Source organism: Equus caballus, chromosome 7 (assembly GCF_041296265.1).
Source record: "Equus caballus isolate H_3958 breed thoroughbred chromosome 7, TB-T2T, whole genome shotgun sequence".
Taxonomy (NCBI): domain Eukaryota; kingdom Metazoa; phylum Chordata; class Mammalia; order Perissodactyla; family Equidae; genus Equus; species Equus caballus.
Window position 1 is genome coordinate 27,370,950 of NC_091690.1, and position 19,415 is coordinate 27,390,364.

General features: G+C 48.8%; 1 protein-coding gene across 4 annotated transcripts; it reads left to right on the plus strand.

Annotated features, from left to right (window-relative positions):
• The first annotated feature begins 477 nt into the window (after positions 1-477).
• Positions 478-11,512, plus strand: HINFP (histone H4 transcription factor). 4 transcript variants are annotated; one of them, XM_001917432.6, is made up of 10 exons: positions 478-716; positions 6,199-6,377; positions 7,839-8,068; positions 8,321-8,432; positions 8,613-8,765; positions 9,278-9,355; positions 9,444-9,564; positions 9,651-9,789; positions 9,882-10,006; positions 10,532-11,512. In XM_001917432.6, exons 2-10 carry the CDS (start codon positions 6,209-6,211, stop codon positions 10,923-10,925), a joined length of 1,521 nt encoding a protein of 506 aa, XP_001917467.3. In that variant the 5' UTR covers positions 478-716; positions 6,199-6,208; the 3' UTR covers positions 10,926-11,512. The 4 variants fall into 4 exon arrangements, with proteins under 4 accessions (XP_001917467.3, XP_014596819.1, XP_070129873.1 ...); XM_014741333.3 differs by having other exon boundaries at positions 622-716; positions 10,470-11,512; XM_070273772.1 differs by lacking the exons at positions 478-716; positions 6,199-6,377; positions 7,839-8,068; positions 8,321-8,432 and adding an exon at positions 9,020-9,074 and having other exon boundaries at positions 8,681-8,765.
• Positions 11,513-19,415: the final 7,903 nt, after the last annotated feature.

The following is a 19,415-nucleotide window of genomic DNA, read 5'->3' on the forward strand; positions in this document are numbered from 1 at the left end:
AGGGCGGGAACGGTGAAGATTAAGAACGCAGGATGAGTTTGAGAGATCCTGTGTTTAAAGAGGTAGAATTTGCAGGACTTGGCAATGGACTGGATGTAACGGGTGACGGAGGAATCAGGGATGACTACCGGCTTTCCGACTCGGAGCGGATGGATGACATGGTCTTTCACTGAGCCTAGCCACACAGAAGGCAGAGGTGTGCGGGAAAGACAGCATGGCACAGGAAAAGCAATATTTGAGAGATAAGAAGATTAAGAGGGTGAAGGATAGAGGTAAGACCCTCAGTTTGGGTCGAGCAGGGCTGGCACGCTGAGCAGCCAACCTCCCACACCTCCTCCTCGCTGCCCACGTGGCCGGCTAACGCAGCAAGCCCGGCAAAGAGGAGAACCCCGCTCGGCGACCAACGCGAGCCTTGCGCATGCCCACTGGGTGCCGTGCGCCGAGCCTGCGCAGTTGGGGGAATTCGGGCTCTTGGGTTCCCTGCCTGCGTCCCGCCGGGAGCCCCGCGACGCCGGCAGCGCAGCCTTTCCCAGCAGCCCGCCGCCCCTCGCTCCCGCCCCTTCCGTGTTTTGGTCGCGCACGGGTTCCGTCAGTCGCAGCGACCATTGGCTGTTGGAGAAATCCAAGAGCGGCGATTGGCTGTCGCTGTCCGTCGCTCAAGCAGGAGATGGTCCGAGGTGAGAGCAGAGCTGGAAAGACCCGGGAGCTGAGGAACGGTAAAGTGGGGCTGTGCACTTGGTCTGGGTTGCAGAGTGGGTGGGCTTTGAGGCCAGGCTCTTCCCGAGTCGCCTCGTCGAGGCTTCCTCTTGCAGTTCGGCCACTCTGGTATGCCTGGCTCCTGCAGCGCCCCGGGTCCCTGACCCCGGCTCGAACCACCCCGCCTGCTCGTCAGGGGTTTCGCTGCCGCTGAGCCACGGTCACCGCCACGCCTTAGGGGGAAGGACCCCGGGAAGCCTGCGGGGCTGCGAGATCGAGCTGGTACCCGCCGGGATGGTCTCCTTTCTTCCCTCTGAATTCTACCCGTCCTTCCAGGGGCCGGGTCCCCCTCGCTTAGGGCAAGCCTTCCCTGCCTCGCCTGCCCTCTGGGGTTTTTCTGTCCTGATCTCCCTCATCTGGCGCTTTGTTTTGGTCGTTGTCTTCACACGTCAATCTTATCTCTTCTGCCAGACTGTGAGTTCTTGGGAGAGTCAGGACCTGGGCTCCTCTTTCTCTTGAATGCCATTCAGGGTTCATTGGGTGCCTTGCGTTGCAATATATACTCTGAAGTATTTGCAGATTGCTTCTTACGATGACTCCTAATGAAAAGAAGTGTTAGGAATCCCTCAGGTTGTCCTCTAGGTGAACTTTTTTGTAGAATTTGTGCTTAGATCATCTCATTCTCAGAAGCAAGGGTACAAATAACTAACACTTGTTGAGTTCTAGCGGTATGTTATGCTAAGCATTTTAATATCCATTATCCAGTTTAATCCATAAAGCAATTCAGTGAGACAGGCATAGTTATTCTCATGCTACAGGGGAAACTGAAGCTTAAGTCACTTGCTTAAGGTCGCATAGCTGGTAAATGTTGGAGCTTCTAACCAGATTTCTTGAATTCCATCACCCATTGCTCTGATAGTAATATCTCATTTTATATTTAAGGAAACAGGTTCAGAGAAGCTAGGTGATTTGTCCAAAAATAAAGTGAGAAGTTATAGATTTACTTAAACATTAAAAGAGCTCATAGTAGGTATGTGCTGGCCCTCTAGTTAGAACTGAACAGGGCACAGGCCAGGCTTTCTAGGAGCTCACAGCTAATGAGGAAATTGACAAAATAACTACTTAAAACATATTTTGAGTATTGTGTATACAGATATGATGTCTCTGGGGAGGAGGGAATCAGACAAGGAGAGGCAAGACAGGCAGATGTTGGAGGAAAATGGAACTGAACTCTCTGGCGTTGAATTCTGACTCCATCACTTCCTGGCTTTGTGACCTTGGGTAAATTATTTAACCTATCTGAGCCCATTTCCCCATCTCCAAAGTGGGATGATGATGGTACCTACTTCAACAGGGTTGTTGTATTAATGAGTTTTTATATGTATAAGACACTTAGAACAGTGCTTGTCCTACAGTAGGTGTTGTTATATTAGTGTAGGCAGAGCAAAATCGTTGAGACAGAAAACTGGAAGCCAGATCTTCTGACAGCTGATCCATTGCCCTCTCAAGTATACAAGTTGCCTCATTTGCATTCCTTGCCTGCAGAAAGAGGAGTAGTGACCAGATAGTCACTCAGTTCCACAGTTCTCCGGGGTAGAAACAAGCAGAGCACAGGGAGAGAAAGTAAAGAAGCCTGGGAGAGGGCTGGCCCGGTGGCGCAGCGGTGGTTGAGTACTCACGTTCTGCTTTGGTGGCCTGGGGTCCGCCACTTTGGATCCCGGGTGTGGACATGGCACTGATCATCAAGCCATGCTGTGGCAGGCGTCCCACATATAAAGTAGAGGAAGGTGGGCATGGATGTTAGCTCAGGGCTAGTCTTCCTCAGCAAAAAGAGGAGGATTGGCAGATGTTAGCTCAGGGCTGATTTTCCTCAAAAAAAAAAAAAAAAGAAGCCTGGGAGACAGTAAAAGAGGGATTTAGGGAGCTTTGCCTAAGTTTCAGGTCATCTTAGATATCTAGACAGCCTGCCTCTTGAGCCTTACCCACCAGCCTGGCAACAGGTATACGACAGGTATGTGTTCAGAATATTTGTGCTTGGCACTATGCTGGACACAGTATAGGGACACAGATGGGTGTGGTATGGTTTCTTCTCAGAAGCAGCTAATAGTGTCCAGTTGGGTAAATGAGACTAGAACAAATAAAACAATCGTGAGTGACCATGGCAGCATAAAGATAGGATTAAGATTTTCTGAGGTTAGTTATGTTAACCATAGAACCAAGAGGCAAGAGTAATCTGAGGGGAGGAGTAGTTTAGGAAGGCTTCCTGGGATGTGATCAGATCCTGACATTGAGTGAGTGTCTGGAGAGTACAAAGCTCTGTGCTAATGCTGGCAACGAGAAGTGAAGGATCCCTGCCCCGAGAGCTCCTGGTCTAGGGGAGACAGATGTTCCATTCCCTTGTAACAAGTGCGTAATGAAGTGTGTACAGAGTACTGTGGGGACAGGAGGCGGGATATTTTAGCTGTACCTGGCTGGGTTAGGAAAAGACTCGCCGAGGAGGGGACATTTGGCCTTGAAGGGTGAATAGATGGTGCTTAGGCAGAGAGTTTTAGGAGCATGTAGTGTCTTTAGGGACAAAGATGATTGCCTCAGAGAGGACGAGGGGATGAATGGACAGAAGAAGAAGCCAGCGGAGCAGCATGATGTGGGGGGGTGAACCTGATCTTTGGATTTAATCAGGGCGCTCTTAACATCGAATGAAATGAAGTCTGAAGAGTGCTCACCTTAGGGCTGCCACACGGTAGGCCCTTAATGTGTGTTAGTTTCCTTTCCCGGCTCCTAGAGAGGTAAGTTGAGGACAGTGTGAGAAAAGCGTTGCATGCCATTCAGTGGACTTGATCCTGTAGCTGGTAGAGAGTTAGAGGTTTGGGCTGTGATAGCTGACTGAGGAAGGCTTTCCCTACTTTTCCTGCCCCGACATTATAAAAGTAGTCCACATTTTCTCCTAATTGGGCTTCACTGTTAGTCTACAGCAGCCCAGCAACCCCTTGTACACCCCAGTGTCAAAGGGAACTGGCTGTTTCTTGGAAGAGGGGCAAAGGCTGTGGATTAAAAAGGGCTTTCTCTGGTAAGCGGTTTGGTATAGTAGGTTTGTACTTGTAGGCATGAAGGAATTTATGTACAGGCACGCGTTGCTTAACAATGGTGATATGTTGTGTCAAATGTGTCGTTAGCTGATTTTGTCGTGCACATGTCATAGAGTATACTAAAGGGGAACAAAATTTGCCACCCCAAAATATGTCTCTTTAACATGAGGATTATTTTAGGCTGATTTTTTTTTGAGGAAGATGAGCCCTGAGCTAACTACTGCCAGTCCTCTTCTTTTTGCTGAGGAAGACTGGCCCTGAGCTAACATCCCTACCCATCTTCCTCTACTTTATATGGGGGATGCCTCCCACAGCATGGTGTGCCAAGCGGTGCCATGTCCACACCTGGGATCTGAACTGGCGAACCCCTGGCTGCCGAGAAGCAGAACGTGTGAATTTAACTGCTGTGCCACCAGGCCGGCCCCTAGGCTGATTATTTTTAAGAAAAAGGGGACTCAGAAAGTTTTTCTTATCTTCCCCTTAACAGCCAAAAAAAATCCAGATAAAAAAGCCTGTCTCAGGAATTGAGCTATCACCTTGGCATAACATGAACTAGGTGGTAGACAGGGAGGAACCTAGAAGAGCCTTTCGTTGGGCTCCCCTGTGTGTTCTTCTGTTTCTCTGTGGTCAAGCAAACACTTGTTTTCCAAACGTTGCTCCTTTTCACCTACCTGTGATTTGCCTTCCTTCCTGATGAAGGAAGGATGACTCCCCACCCCCAACATCTTCTTTTGTCTTTAGCTGAGGATGGTATTTAAGGTGAAGGCTTCAGCCATTTTGGCAAGTTACTCAGTTTTCCTGGATTTCTCACATGTTTACATGTTATTAATTTTGTTTGTTTTTCTCCTGTTAATCTGTCTCATGTCAATTTAATTCTGAGACCAGTCAGAAGAACCTAGAAGGGTAGAGGAAAATTTCCTCTTCCCCTGTAGTACTTACACAAACCTAGATGGCATAGCCTACTACACACCTAGGCTATATGATACTAATCTTACCGGAGCGCCCTTGTATGTGCGATCCATTGTTGACTTGAAACGTTTTGCAGCACATGACTGTATTTTGTATTTTCTGTGTTTTTCCTCTCTGTATGTAGTAAAGGCATTTTTCAGAGGTCCCACCTGTCTGAGTTAGGCTGAGGGAGCAATGCCCCACTCCCTTTCAGAGTCCACCACTCTGGGGGCAGCAAGAATCAGTGAGAATCCTCAAGGAGGAGGGGGGACAGAGTCAAGGCCTCTTAGTGTCCCTTCTCCCCCCAGACTTTTGCTTGCAGTGTCATCCTCTATCATTCTTTAATGAGGGAAGCTGTTCTTTTATTGTTCCTCAGACTTTGCTCCTGGAACTGCCAGCATCAGAACTGGGGTGCCAAGGTCAAAGGGCAGATTTCTAGGCTTAACCCCAGCCTTCCTCTAGAAACCTCTAGGGAAGAGGCTGGAAAACTCTGCATTTGTATGCGTATTAAAGATTGAGAACCTTTAGTTTTTTATTCAGCTTTCTTCAACAACTATGTATTACATGGCTAAGCATGCCTAGCACTGTATACACCTGAGATACATATCACTAGACAGATTTGGCCTGTTATGTTCAGATGGAATCTACATCTTAGTTCAGAGGATGTTAGGGGAGTGGTGGAGTAAATTACTGGATAGGGTAGGCAATTACACGGCGCTTTAAAAGTCGGTGGGGGACTTACCACATGATGCAGTGAGAATTAAGGAGCTTCTGGGCTCCTCTGCAGGCTCTGTAGATTAGAAAGAAAATGGACTTTGGAGACAACCCAGCCTGAGCCTACCACACCACCAGTCTGTGGGCTTGAGCAAATCGGTTAACCTCTCTGAGTCCTTGTCTCAGAGAAGGCCCCAAATCCTTATCTATAACTGAAGTTAAAAATAGCACTTACCTCAAAGGGTGGTGTTGGTAATTAAATGACACAATGTAAATAAAGTGCTGAGTATGGTGCTTGGCATATAGTAAGTGTGAAATTAAAAGCAAAAGGTTTTATTATCCTCATTTCCGTGATGAGATGTTCAGGAGTAGAAGGGTTAAGTTACTTGGCCAAGGTCACACAGCTAGTAGGTGGTAGAAAGAAGAGTCTGGATTTGAACTTTCTCCTTCTCCAAAGCCATCTCTTTGAACTTGAGCATTGTTCTGCCTCCCATAGAAATAATTCCTTCTTGTGAGTTGCTCTGAAGCGTTGTGAGGAAATTTCTGTTGAAGTTCTTAGCTTAGTGCCTGGCATGTGCTCAGTAATGTTGGTTTGTGTTCTTCCTTCCTGAGCCAGCTTCCAGGGGTTTGAGGAACTGCTGCTCCATGCTCATTGAAAAGCACAGGTTTCTTACAGGATGCCTGCCCAGCTGTTGACCCCCAGCGGCACTTGGGTGGAATCCTTGCAACTGTGGATTTCTTCCTCCTCCTCTAGGGTGAAGGCCATGCCGCCCCCTGGGAAAGTTCCCCGAAAGGAGAACCTGGGGCTCCAGTGTGAGTGGGCGTCCTGCTCCTTTGTGTGCTCTGCCATGGAGGAGTTCTGCGAGCACGTCACTCAGCACCTGCAGCAGCATCTGCATGGCTCCGGGGAGGAGGAGGAGGAGGACCCGCTGGGTAAGGGAGCAGGACGGAGGACGGGGAAAGAGCTCTGGGGAAGGTGGAAAATCTGACTTGCCTTTCCTCAGGGAGAGAAGGCAGCCTGGGAGAATAGTGGTTTACATTCTTACTTGTGCTTTTTATGTTTAGAAAAACATTGTAGACTGATTATAGAAAACTCATTCAACAAGAATGTATGGAACGAATCTGCCATCCTGCCATCAAAAACCAGTTACTGACAGCATTGTAGTGAACATTCTTTTTGACTTCTCTGTGCATGTGTATACATAAATTAGATAAATCTGATCTTATTTTTTTTAAAAAGGATCATGTTGTACAAGCTGTTGGCAGCCTGCTTTTTTCACTCTCTGGTAGTGTTTCCCAGTGTGTTTTATTGCAACCGCCAGTTAGGAATACATTTTACATCACAACCGCATACGCAAAAGTTAAAAAAAACTTGAAATAATACTTGTCTTTATTAAATCCTCTCTGAAATGTTCTTCTTCCCTTTTATTTAAAAAGAAAAGTGGTCTGCAATCCCCTAAATTGATTTCACCACCCACCTTTTAAGGGGTCACAACAGAGTTTGGAAAACTCTGTGCCACAGAAGGTACGGAGGCAGCTCTGCTTCCCCCACCTCAAATTCTGTCTTAAGTCTAGTGAGTATGAATGGTAACTGATAGTTTCAAAAGTCAAATAATATTTATGTAAAAGAGACATTAGGGGATTATTATATCTTTTAAAGTATCTACTTTTTAAGACAAGTAAATCCCTGTAAAGCATTGAAAATATGGTGCTTAGAGAGAAATGCTAGAGAGATGGAAAATGGTTTGGATTAGTTGATGTGCCTTCCTGGAGAAGGGAGATCTTGGGCAGAATATGAGGGAAAGGACTTCTGGTTTGACAGGAAGGAGCAGGAGGTGTCCCAGCTTGGAAGGCAGCCTCTTCCTCAGGGAACAGCAGAAACTTAGAGCCAGTTTCTGTACATGCAGCCATACCCGTTTCTCTGAGTTTCTGCCACTGGGATTGCACACACGTTCCCTCTGCCTAGACCACACTTCTCCGCCTAGTTTACAGATCCTCGCCCTTCAGAGCTCAACACAGGCCCACTTTCAAGACATCCCTGTCTATGTCAAATTACCTCTGCTTAATTATTTTCTAGTGCCGTGGACCCCCTCCTCCCGTCAGAGTCCTTATGGCAGCTGCAGTCCTATGTTTATGCATGTGATTATTTGATTAATGTTTTTTCTTCCTGACTGAAATCTCTGTGCAGGCGAGGACTGGGACTCTTTTTACTCGTTGTTGTATCCCCGGCACCTGGCACACAATTGCTGGTTGTTAAATACTGGTATTTGGTGAATGAACTCCTGGTAATTTGGTCAGAGTCCAGCCTTGTCACTTGATACGAAGTACCACAGGTGGAAGGAGACCTGAGCTTTGGACAGTATCAGACTCTTCCTTCTAACCCCCCTTCTGCAGAGGAAGAATTCTCCTGCTTGTGGCAGGAGTGTGGCTTTTGTTCCCTGGACAGTTCTGCTGACCTCATCCGCCATGTCTACTTCCACTGCTACCACACCAAGCTGAAACAGTGGGGGCTGCAGGCCCTGCAGAGCCAGGCTGACCTCAGCCCCTGCATCCTGGACTTCCAGAGCCGCAATGTCATCCCTGACATCCCTGACCACTTCCTGTGTCTGTGGGAGCACTGTGAGGTCAGCAGGCAGTGCCGGTAATAGGGTGGAAGGAAGTTGGGGATCTTAACTCAAGATGCCTTGACCCTTTCAGGCATCCCCTATATTCCCAAGGTCCCTACTAGTATCTCTGCTTCATTTCTGGGTAGCTCCCTTGCTCAACTTTCCCATCCCCACCAAGTTAATTTGGGAGAGACCGAGAAGCCCCCTTTGGACACATAGGGGTAAGAGTCCATCTACCCACCCTCATTCCTTACCCCTTTCCTGGCACAGAGCTCCTTTGACAATCCTGAGTGGTTCTATCGGCACGTGGAAGCACACAGCCTGTGCTGTGAATACCAAGCAGTCGGCAAGGACAACCATGTGGTGCTATGTGGCTGGAAAGGTAGGGCCACTCCTTAACGTCTGGCCTCTAAAGAAGCCTAGGGTTTGCCGAGGGGCTGGAGCAGCTAGGGATGGGACCAGTCCTGCAGGGCAAGGTTGGCTGCTGGCTGGAGAGATGTGGGGATACCAGAGCCCACTCTGGGGGTTTGTGGCTGGAGCCTGACCAGGGCTTCCTTCCCAGGCTGCACCTGCACCTTCAAGGACCGCTGTAAGCTTCGAGAGCACCTCCGCAGCCATACCCAGGAGAAGGTAGTGGCCTGCCCCACCTGCGGGGGCATGTTTGCCAACAACACCAAGTTCTTAGATCACATCCGGCGCCAGACCTCCTTGGATCGTAAGCAATCAGAGAAGAAGGGGAGTGCGCAGGCTGTCCTGCTTGGGGTGGGTGTTGGGGGCACGTTCCCAGGAGAGGGGGCCGCTGAAGGTATCTTGGCTACGTCTACCTTTAGGGCTCAGTCAGCTGCCACGGTCCCTGCTGATTCAGTCATTAGACCTTGTTATTCAGTGCTTACTGTGTGCCAGCTCTCTTAGCTCAGTGAATCCTCACAACAGCCCCATGAGGTAGGCTTCTTATCCCCCTTTTTGCAGATGAGGAAACTGAGGCTCAGAGAGGTTAAATCACTTACCTGAGATCACACAGCTAGTAAGTGGTCAAGCCGGGATTCTAATTCAGGTTTTTGACTCCAAGTCCCATGCTCTTTCCACGATACTATGTCCATCCATAGTTCCCTAAGCTCCCCTTTTCTGCTCGGGTGGTTCCCTTCTGCCTGGGATGGTTCTCCTCTCCTCCCTGTGCCCCTCTGACATCCCTCACAGCCCTCGCTTTCTTCTGCCTGTCGCCACCAGAGCAACGCTTCCAGTGCTCTCACTGTTCCAAGAGATTTGCCACGGAGCGGCTATTGCGGGACCATATGCGTAACCACGGTGAGTAGCTGGCCACCCCCAACCTCCTTGCCCACCCTCTAAGTTTCCACTGGCCCTCAGTTCACAGCCTCCTCTCTGCTCCTCTTAGTGAATCACTATAAGTGCCCTCTGTGTGACATGACCTGTCCGCTGCCATCCTCCCTCCGAAACCACATGCGCTTTCGCCATAGTGAGGACCGGCCCTTTAAATGTGACTGTTGTGACTATAGGTAAGGGAAACCAGGGGCCAGGAATCAGGGAACTCATGTTCCAGGGTCCCCCATGTCCTCCAATCCCTCATGACCTCTCCTGGCAGCTGCAAGAATCTGATCGACCTCCGGAAGCATCTGGACACCCATAGCAAGGAGCCAGCCTACAGGTGTGACTTTGAGAACTGCAGCTTCAGTGCCCGATCCCTCTGCTCTGTCAAGTCCCATTACCGAAAAGTGCATGAAGTGAGTGGGGCTGGTGGTGGGAGAGGGCTAGCAGGAGTGTGGGGGAGCCCAGGGTGAAGAGCTGGCCTCACTCTCCCTCCCCTGCCCATCAGGGAGACTCAGAGCCAAGGTACAAATGTCACGTGTGTGACAAATGCTTCACAAGGGGCAACAACCTCACCGTGCACCTTCGCAAGAAGCACCAGTTCAAGTGGCCCTCAGGGCACCCCCGTTTTCGGTATGTCTCAACCTTCCCCCCTAGCTTCACACACTTTTTTTCATACCTTTTCAACAAGTTAAAAACTTCGAGTTGGATGGTGCTTGGATGTCCACCATCTCCATTTAGGCTCACGAAACCCTGAGAATAGTAGTGGGGCAGAGGTGGTTTTTCTGATATTTGAATCTAAGGCATGCTGAGAAACCCAATAAATGGTGCAAAAGTCCTGTAGCCAGAACCTGAGGGTCCTGATCTGTAGCTCCATGGCCTTCTCATCAATCCTTGACACCCCCCACCCTCCAACACACATAATTGGTCTCCTTCTCTCTCTCTCTTGCTTGGGTTTCTACGTAAAATTTTCCATTTTGAGTAATAACCCTTCCCTCTTGTCTTTTCTTCTACATATTCCAATAAAGACCTTTTTGTCCTCACATCCCGTCCCAGGGCTTCTTCCATCCCTCACAGTTGCCCTTTACTTTGCCAGTCCCAGGCCTTTTTTGCATCCCCTGCCTGTGTTTGCTGCCCTGTGTGCTCCTGCTTCACCAGGTACAAGGAGCACGAAGACGGCTACATGCGGCTGCAGCTGGTTCGCTATGAGAGTGTAGAGCTGACACAGCAACTGCTGCGGCAACTGCAGGAGGGCTCGGACCTGGGCGCATCCCTGAGTGAGAGCAGCCTGCAGGGCACCATTTTAGAAACAGTACCAGGGGAGCCAGGACCCCAGGAAGAGGCGGAAGAGGAGGAGGAGGGCAGGGGCGATGAGGCGACAGCCCTCTCAGCCTCTCAGGACACTCCCAGCCCCGTCATCCACGTGGTGAATCAGACCAACGCCCAAGGCGAGCGAGAGATTGTCTACTATGTGCTGTCTGAGGCCCCGGGAGAGGCCCCCCAGCCACTGAGTCCCCCTCAGGGGGCATCATGGAAAAGCTTTGGGGAATAGCTAAGGAGCAAGAAGTCCAGATGGTGTGAAGGCTGCAGAGCCTGCCCCCAGGCCCTGGGGTTTGAGCTGAGCTGGTGGCACTGCCCGTAGTGGGCAGCCCTTGCCAATGGATGCCTTTAGGAATGGTGCTGAGAACAGTACGGTCTGCTCTGGACCCAGCTTGCATCGTTCGGCAGACTCTAACGACTTCCCTTTTCTGCCAGATCACATTTTGTGGGGATCCTGAGGAGTCTAGATTCTGTGAGGGAGACACCCTGGTTGTGTGTGTTCTTATACAGGTGGCTAGTATCAGGCTTAACCATAACCCTCTAGACATGCTGGAACAGTGATTAAAATCCATAGTCAACGCGCATCTATTCCCATCTTTAGGGTCCTTAGGCCCAGGGACGACCTGTCACTGGTGCCTGCAAGGGCCCTTCCTCACAACCAGCCGAAGCATTGTGAACCAGGCGGCCGTTTCCCTGTAAAGGGTTACTCCTCCAACCCCAAGGAGTTTCATGGTTATCCTCAGGGACAGGATCGGAGGCACTGAGTGTGTGTGTAACAGTTGTTTTTGGTAATAAAAAAAAAACCACTTGGGCTGTTAACTCATTTCTTCTTCCTTATGTTTGGTAGCAGTTAACTAGGTAATGAGGAGTTACGGCTTGTTCCCCTTTTAGTGACTGGGGTTTGTTTTTGTTTTTAACTGTCTTGTTCCCTGCCTCCCCAACCCCTTTGGTGAAACTTCTCCGTTTCTCCTCCGACCATCTATCATCTCCATGGAGGTGCCAGGCATCGGCCCTGAGTGGGCAGTAGCAGCACTCTAGAATGGACGGGTGGGGCTCACCAGGGAAGACAGAGCGCCCGAGAATGGCTGCACCCTCTGAGTCCTGATTAGAACCCAGTGTCCCTCGGGGAGGAGTCTTTACCTGTGGGGCTGGGGGTGGAGGGGGGATTTGGAGGCCCTAGGGAATGGCAGGTACTTGGGGTCCAGGAACCAAGTTAGAAAATTGTGTGTCTGAATGTGCGTTTTATTGGAGAAAGGGTCTGTTTTTCATTAAATTCTCAAAGAGCTTGAACCCTCCAAACTAACCATTTCTTTAGGCCTATCCAACCACTTCCCAGCACTCTGTCCATTCTTAGGGTCTCTGCCACTCTGGAGAGCTCAAGGAAATACTCTCAGGGGTCTCAGATGGCAGGAAGCTGCCCAAAAAGAATTTCTGGGCCTTTTTTAAAGGACCAAATTTAATTCTCATTACAAAAACAGTGTGTGCCTATTGTGGAAAGACAAATCTCTTCATTAATTCCATGAGCCATTCACTGAGTTCCTCCTATATTCCAGGCACTGTGACAGGTGCTAAAGATACAAAGATGAGTAAAACCCAGGACCTGCCCTGGAGGGACTTGCACTACAGAGGCAAGCAAAGATCTAAATGAGTGGAGTGATGGAAGCCTACCGGGGTTCATTTAAGAGTCTCAGAATATAAGTGGACAGTGTTACCTGGGCAGGGATCAGGAAAGGCTTCATCAAGGAAGTGATTAGAGCTACTATCTACAAAGGAGTGGGCAGGTTTTCCATGCAGAGGAAACTAGGTCTATAAACAAGCCTAAAGAATACTTTATGGTCTGTAGCACAGAGGGCAGTAGGCTGTGGAGAGAGACAAGACTGGGAAGGAAGGCAAGGCCGCCCAAAAGGACTATGTAAAGTTGTAGAATGGTGATTGTGCTCATAATGGGGGCTATATTTAGGGAGAGAGAGACTAAGCAGAAACGAGTTAGGGGGCTGCTGCAGGAATTCAGGCAGGAAACAATGAGGACTTTAAGGTTACGTCAGTGTGGAGGTTCACTGTGTGTCTATGAGAGCCCTGTCAAGAAATGGCAATGTGAAAGAGAGGAACGTGAATTAAAAACTTCCACAAGCAAAGCCACTGTACTTCCAAGCTCACTTCTTGAGGATCCTGTGCTAATTTTGCCACCTGTGCCCTGTCCCTCCACTAAACAAATGTAATCCTGCTTCCCCCATCAGGCCTTCAGATAGTTGAAGACAACTGAGGCTTACTTACTTTACTGACTAACTTAGTTTATTTATTTATTTATTCATGCACTCATGCATGCATTCATTTGTTCATGCATTCTTTTATTCAGCCATCCATTCCTTCTTTCATCCATTAATTCCTTTTATCCATTCATTCATTCCTTCATTTATTCACTCATTTATTTATTTATTTATTGTGAAGCCGCTGCCCTCTAGAACCCCTGAGAATTTATGTGTTTTGCTATTGTCCACACCATGCTCCTTAACTTTGGATGTATGCAGTTATTACCTTGGCCCTAATAGCAGGCCCTCATGTTGATCCTTATTAAATTTTGTCTTGTTAGAGTTGATTGACAACTTTTCTCCAAGTGGTAGGTTAAAAGGTTGAATAGAACAGGCCAAAGACAGACCCCAAAGCCAAGTCATTAGAGAGCTTCCTTCTAACCAAGACCAGATGAAGACTTTACAAGCTCTAAATGCTGAAAAGACTGTGGTGCCCCATTCTTCATATGTAATTAAAAGTGAAACTGTTAAACCACAAAGCATATATAAGGAAGTCCAACATGATTACTTTATACTTTCAAAAAAATATATCTTAACTATCTAATACTGCTGTCATATTTTGCCTTTCATTTTTTGATGCCCTTGTTTTGCTGGTGTTCTAAGCAGTGGCTTGGGCTACCCCTTGAGTGATCCAGCATTGCTGACATCATCCTCTCCTCTGCTGAGTGGTGCCTTCAGGATCAGGCCAGCACCCTGTGAAAAGGGCCTTCCTTCCCTACCAGTCTCATCAGTTATGCTCAATCGAAATCCCATTGCTCTGTCTGGACCATGGGGACAGCGGAAGAGATTCTGCCTGCTACTGTGGAATCCCAGTTCTCTGAGAGGAGGGCATCCTAGGCTCAGCATGCATGGGTTAGAAAGCACCGGACCAGGAGTGAAGAGTTATTGAGTCTAAGCAGCCAGAGGCCTGTGGAAGGATATTAGCAGCTGGGGGCGGTTGAGAGACCCCTGGAGGGAGGGTGACAATACTAATTTGATTGTTTTAGAGTTCCATCTAATCAGCCCATGAGTCAAACATCATGGTGTCTGCAGATTAAGGAGACACGCTGTCTCCTTAAAGACACCCTCAAAGGGTTTGGGGTAGGGAGAGAAGGCAGGTGGCCCAGGAGTATGGAAGCTGTTGCTTCTCTTGTCTGGGGCAAGTCCACAACCTCTGAGAAGATCACAGAAGAGCTGAGCGGGTATAAAAGAGAAATTATTCTCCAAGATGAGAAAAAGAAGGAATGGCCATGGGGAATAAAGTCATTTCTGTAATGTTGTGACTTAGTGAATATAGGCAGTCGATGAATGATAGGTGAATGAATGAATTTTGCTCAGGATCAGGAATCCCATGGTGCTTTTGGGAATGAGGAGCATACCCATTTCATGTAGCAGAGGAAGTGAAGGTTGGGGGAGCTTGCAAAAACTTTTTCTTACCATGCTAAATAGCTTGAGTTTCTTGACTAGGCAAGGAATATGGAGGACAAGTAGGTAAGATGAAACTTGGAAGTGAGCGGAGACGCCCCTTTGAGTAGAGGGAAAGAGGGATGGATGGAGTGGAAGTGAATTTAGTTTGTAGGAGGTGTGAAGGGGATTTCGTGCCTGCCAGTCCCTATTTCCTTGATAAAGTAGGAATTAAGCTTATCGAGCAGTAATCTATTGTATAGGGAGATTTATAAGAATTGTCAAGTTTTACAAATGCCATTAATAGATATGGGAGTAGATTGGTCACCTGATGACCCAGCTGAGGTTGGAGACCAAGATCAGGCAGTGGCAACTTCAACACAACCAGACAGCAGATACCAGCACCCTTGCAGCAAAAGCAGAAGACAGACCACTGGGTTGCCCCACAACCGTGGCCTGACAGTCAGTACATGGGTTGCCTGGGGCCAAGGAGCAGAGTAATTAAAGCAGCTGGAGAAGGATCAGGAGGTCCAGGCTGGACCAAGAGGCCCTGGGAGACTGGGAGGTAGTAGTTAGAATCAAAGCCCTGGAGGTTCCAGTGAGGAACTGAAGTTTAGAGGACAGGAGGGAACGGTTGTGGTCAGAAAGGGGACATTTTTAAATGGAGCTATCCAGAGTCCAGAGTATGTCCACAGGGAGGTAGGCTATGAGTGGAGACAGAGGCCTTTGGAATAGAAGAGACCAAGGGAAATAAGGCATTTTGAATGCCTACCAGCAGTGACCTTTCTGTCCCACCCTCCAGTGGCGAGGGCCCTGTGTTAGGAGGAGGGCAACAGGCCTCAGAGAAAAACTGGGCGGACGCCGGGTCTGAGGCTGGTTCCATGCAAAGGATGCAGGCGAGGGGTGTGGTGGGAGTTCAAATTCTAGAAGGAACACTGCCAGCTGAGACTGGGAGGAGGGAAGCGTTTAAGTTCTCGAGAAAAAAGAGACAGATTCTTGGGCAGACAACCTGGGCATTCTGCAGCTTTGGAGAACCCCTCGTTTTTTTGTTCTTGCAACGAAATGGCACTACACAGCAGGAGAGAGATGGAGAGAGTAATATTATGCTTCAAAAAATACACTTTGATATTGCTTGATTTTGCTGTATATCTTATATTCTTATAATTTTAAAACAGTAAAGATTTTATTTTAAGGAAACAGCAGTGACTCTGCCTAGTAGGTACCCCTCCACCACCCTGACTCGGTTGCCTCTGCCCGTCTTCACTGCCTGCCTCAGGGAAGGGCTGTGTCGGCCTCCCTCTTGTTTCACCCTTCTTTCCCAGTCCTGGGCTGCATTTCCCCAAGTGGCCAGCAGAGGGTCCTTCCATTGACAAATAGACTTTATAATCGTTCTGTTCAAAGATGAGACTGTCACAGCCGGCAAGGGAGGCACTGTGGACGAGGGGCCTGGAGTGGTAGAAGCAGAACTGGGTCTCAGTTCCAAAGTCCCCAGTCCAGTTCCTTCCCAGGACCCTGCTACCGTTCTTTTCCCATAGGTCCATAAAGCTCCTTACCAACTGCTTCTCCCACAAATCCCTGCCCAGAGCAGCCTGTGTGCTAGATTAGCTCCTGGCGCTAAGCTGAGATGGGAATTTTGTACTGCTGCCTTGCTCCTCTTAAGCCAATTATCATCAACCCTTACCTGTCTGGGCCTAGGGAACCTGCCCTGGGTGGAGGCTCTGCCTTGGTGGTGGTGGGGGAGGGGTTCTGGGGTGGCAATTGGAGAGGATTCCGGGGAAAGGAAAGGATCCATCTCAGGGAGTGGAGGAGGTCTGTGTGGGGAAAAGGGAAGAGTCTATCTGGGCGGTGAGGGAAAGTCCATGGGAGGAGATAGGGGGTTTGTTCTGCGGATGATGAGGTCTAGACTGAGGGAGGAAGGTTCTCTTGAGCGATGGTTCTCAAAGTGTGGTTCCCAGACTAGCAGCATCTGCATCACCTGGGCGCTTATTAGGGATGCAAATTCTCTGGCTCTACCCCAGATACTGAATCAGAAACTGGGAGTAGAGCAGGCAATCTGTGTTTTAACAAGCCCATCGGATGATTCTGCTGTGCGCTAAAGTGTGGGAACAACTGCTCTCAAGTTAGGAGAACGCTTCTAGGAGTTAGAGGTGTGTTCTAGGGAATCAAAGGCCTGTCCTGGGGGATGTGTGGTGGAAGGGGGAGTATCTCTCAGAATGGGGAGGGTCTGTCCTAGTGGACTTCTAGAAGATTGGAAAGGTTTTTTTTTTTTAAAGATTTTATTTTTCCTTTTATCTCCCAAAGCCCCCTGGTACATAGTTGTGTATTTTTAGTTGTGGGTCCTTCTAGTTGTGGCAAGTAGGATGCTGGCTCAGCGTGGCTTGACAAGCGGTGCCATGTCCACACCCAGGATCCGAACTGGCGAAACCCTGGGCCGCCGCTGTGGAGTGCACGAACCTAACCACTCGGCCATGGGGCCGGCTCCAAAGTTGGAAAGGTTTTATATCTAGAATGAGAAGAGGTTTGTTCAAGGGAGTGGAGACAGATCTGCTTTATAAAATGGGAAGGTGACAATGTTTGACATCACAGATAACGTCATGGTTTAGAATTACTAAGTCTTGGATTTGGATCCCTGGATCCATCACACTAGCTGTGTGACCTCATTCTTGTACCTATCATCTCTGAACTTCAGTTTCCTTATCTGAAACACAAAACGATAATACTGACCTCATAGAGTTGTCATGAGGACTGGTTAGACTATTCAGTCAACAGATATCTATTGAGTGTGTTTTCTGTGTACAAGTTCTGGGAATTCAGGGGAGAAACAGACAGACCTAGCTGTTTCCTCAGAGATCATGTCTCGATGCTGGGTGCTTAGCACATAGTAGGCATTCAATAAATGTGGTTTTCCCTCCTTTACCAAGAAGTGGGAGATTCTTCGGTGGGGGGGGGGGGGGGCGGAGCAGGGAATGAAATGCCCCTGAACCATGGTAAGTCTGACCTGGAGAGTAAGAATGTGTGATCTATTCTTGAGAATTAAAAATCCTCATCTATTACTAAGCCCTTGGACACTTGAACCTCATAAGAGTAAGATAGACAGGATTTTTATCATCCCCATTACATGGATGAGGCTCAGAGAGGTGGAGAAATTTGCTTAAGAGTACAGAACTAGGGGCTGCCCTGGGGCCAAATGGTTAAGTTCGCGGGCTCTGCTTCGGCGGCCCAGGGTTTCGGGGGTTCAGATCCTGGATGTGGACCTAGCATCGCTCATCAAGCCAGGCTGAGGCCGCGTCCCCCACAGCACAACCAGAAGGACCTACAACTAGAATATGCGCTATGTACTGGGGGGCTCTGGGGAGAAGAAGAAGAAGAAGAAGAAGAAGAAGAAGGAAAAGAAGATTGGCAATAGATGTTAGCTCGGGTGCCAATCTTAAAAAAATCTTACAAAAAACTTTTAAAAAGAAAATACAGAACTAGTAAGAGATAGTGCCAAGGTTAGAATGCAAATCTCTGACTCCGAGTTCAGCACATGGAAGATGCTGTGTTCACAAAATGGAGAGATGGTGTCCTAGAGAATGGGGAGGCCTGTTCCAGGGGAGAGGCCTTTAGTGGGTGCACAGCAGGCGTGCTAACCTAGGGAATGGAAGGTTCATCTAGGGCAGCAGCTCAACATTGCCTAGGCAGTGAGACCAGCTGGCGAGCTTTTAAGAATACTAATACTGGGTCCCACCTTAGAGGTCAGAATTAACTGGTTTGGCACATTACCTAGACATCTTTTGAAAGTCCCCCAAGTGGTGGTAACTTTCAGCCAAGGCTGAGGACCTCTGCTCTGGGACATGGGGTGTGGATCCCACAGTGTGGAAAGCTGATAAAAGACTTGGAAATGTTGGCCTCTGAAGATGGGGAAACCTGACCTGAGGAATGGGGGACAGGGTGTTCCTAAGAAAGGGGGGAATTTTTCTGAGAATTGGAAAGTTGTATGCCAGGGAATGGAGGGGGGTGTCATTAAGATATGGAGCTTATCTTGGGAGAATGAAGAGCCTGTCTAGAAAATGGAGGGAGACAGTCCATTGGGAATAGGGTTCTGAGAGTCCCCCTAGCAGAATAGATAAAAGCAAGGACTTTAGGGTTCAAGCCCTCCTCTGCTGTCTCTACCACATACCAAGAGGAATGTGTCCTCTTGGGCACATTGCTTCACTTCCATATGCCTCAGTTTCTTTATCTCTAAGAAGATTTGTAATGCCTGCCTCATAGGGATATTGTGAGGATTGAATGAGATAACGCCTGGTCCATAGTAGTTGCTCAATAAATGCAGCTGTTGGGGATGGGGAGTCTATAGTAGAGCATTGGAGGTTAACTTGGGGAATGTAGCGTCCATCTGGAGAAGGGGAACATTGATCCTGAGGAATGGTGGTGATGTGGCACCATTCATGCACCAGTGACATGGGAGGGGAGAAAGAAGGGAAGGCTGGATCCAAAACCCACATACACCTGACAGTGACAAGATGGGGCCAGGAGATATCCTGCAGGGGCCGCCAGCCTCCAGGCTGTGAGAGGCTGGAGGAGGGAGGGATGAGCGGGGGAGAGGTTTGACTGCTAGTAACCTCTCAGCTGCTGCAGTAAGGAGAAGTCTCAGCAGCAGCAGCCTCCCCTCCCATCCATCTCAGCTGTGTGACAGGTGGGAACTTAAAAGCTCAGGTCACGTGTCTCAACTGGTTAACCTACTTACCCCTTGAAGACTGGGGCTGGGACAGGCAAGAGGAATTGCCTGAGAAAGGGGCAGAGCAGGGGAAAGCCCAAGAGTGCTCTGGGGACCTATGCTGGAAGGCTTGTGGGGTGAGGAAGAGAATCCACATGTGTATGAGAAGATGCCAAAGACAGTGTCTGAGCCCTGTGCAGGCCCAGGCATACATGTGCCTCCAGCATTAGGCTTGTGCCTGTCTTAAAGAGAGGAATTTGCCTGGCAGAATAAAGATTTCTACAGTCGGAGCAGGCTGGGCTCTGGGTACCCCTTTAACCTTGGAGCTGTCTGC

Bases quoted from the DNA above. Each gene is read 5' to 3' on its own strand.
- HINFP (XM_001917432.6), top strand. From the start codon at position 6,209: ATGCCGCCCCCTGGGAAAGTTCCCCGAAAGGAGAACCTGGGGCTCCAG. The intron at 8,069-8,320 runs GTCAGCAGGCAG...TTCCTGGCACAG, and splicing joins GTCTGTGGGAGCACTGTGAG to AGCTCCTTTGACAATCCTGA. The intron at 10,007-10,531 runs GTATGTCTCAAC...CTGCTTCACCAG, and splicing joins TCAGGGCACCCCCGTTTTCG to GTACAAGGAGCACGAAGACG.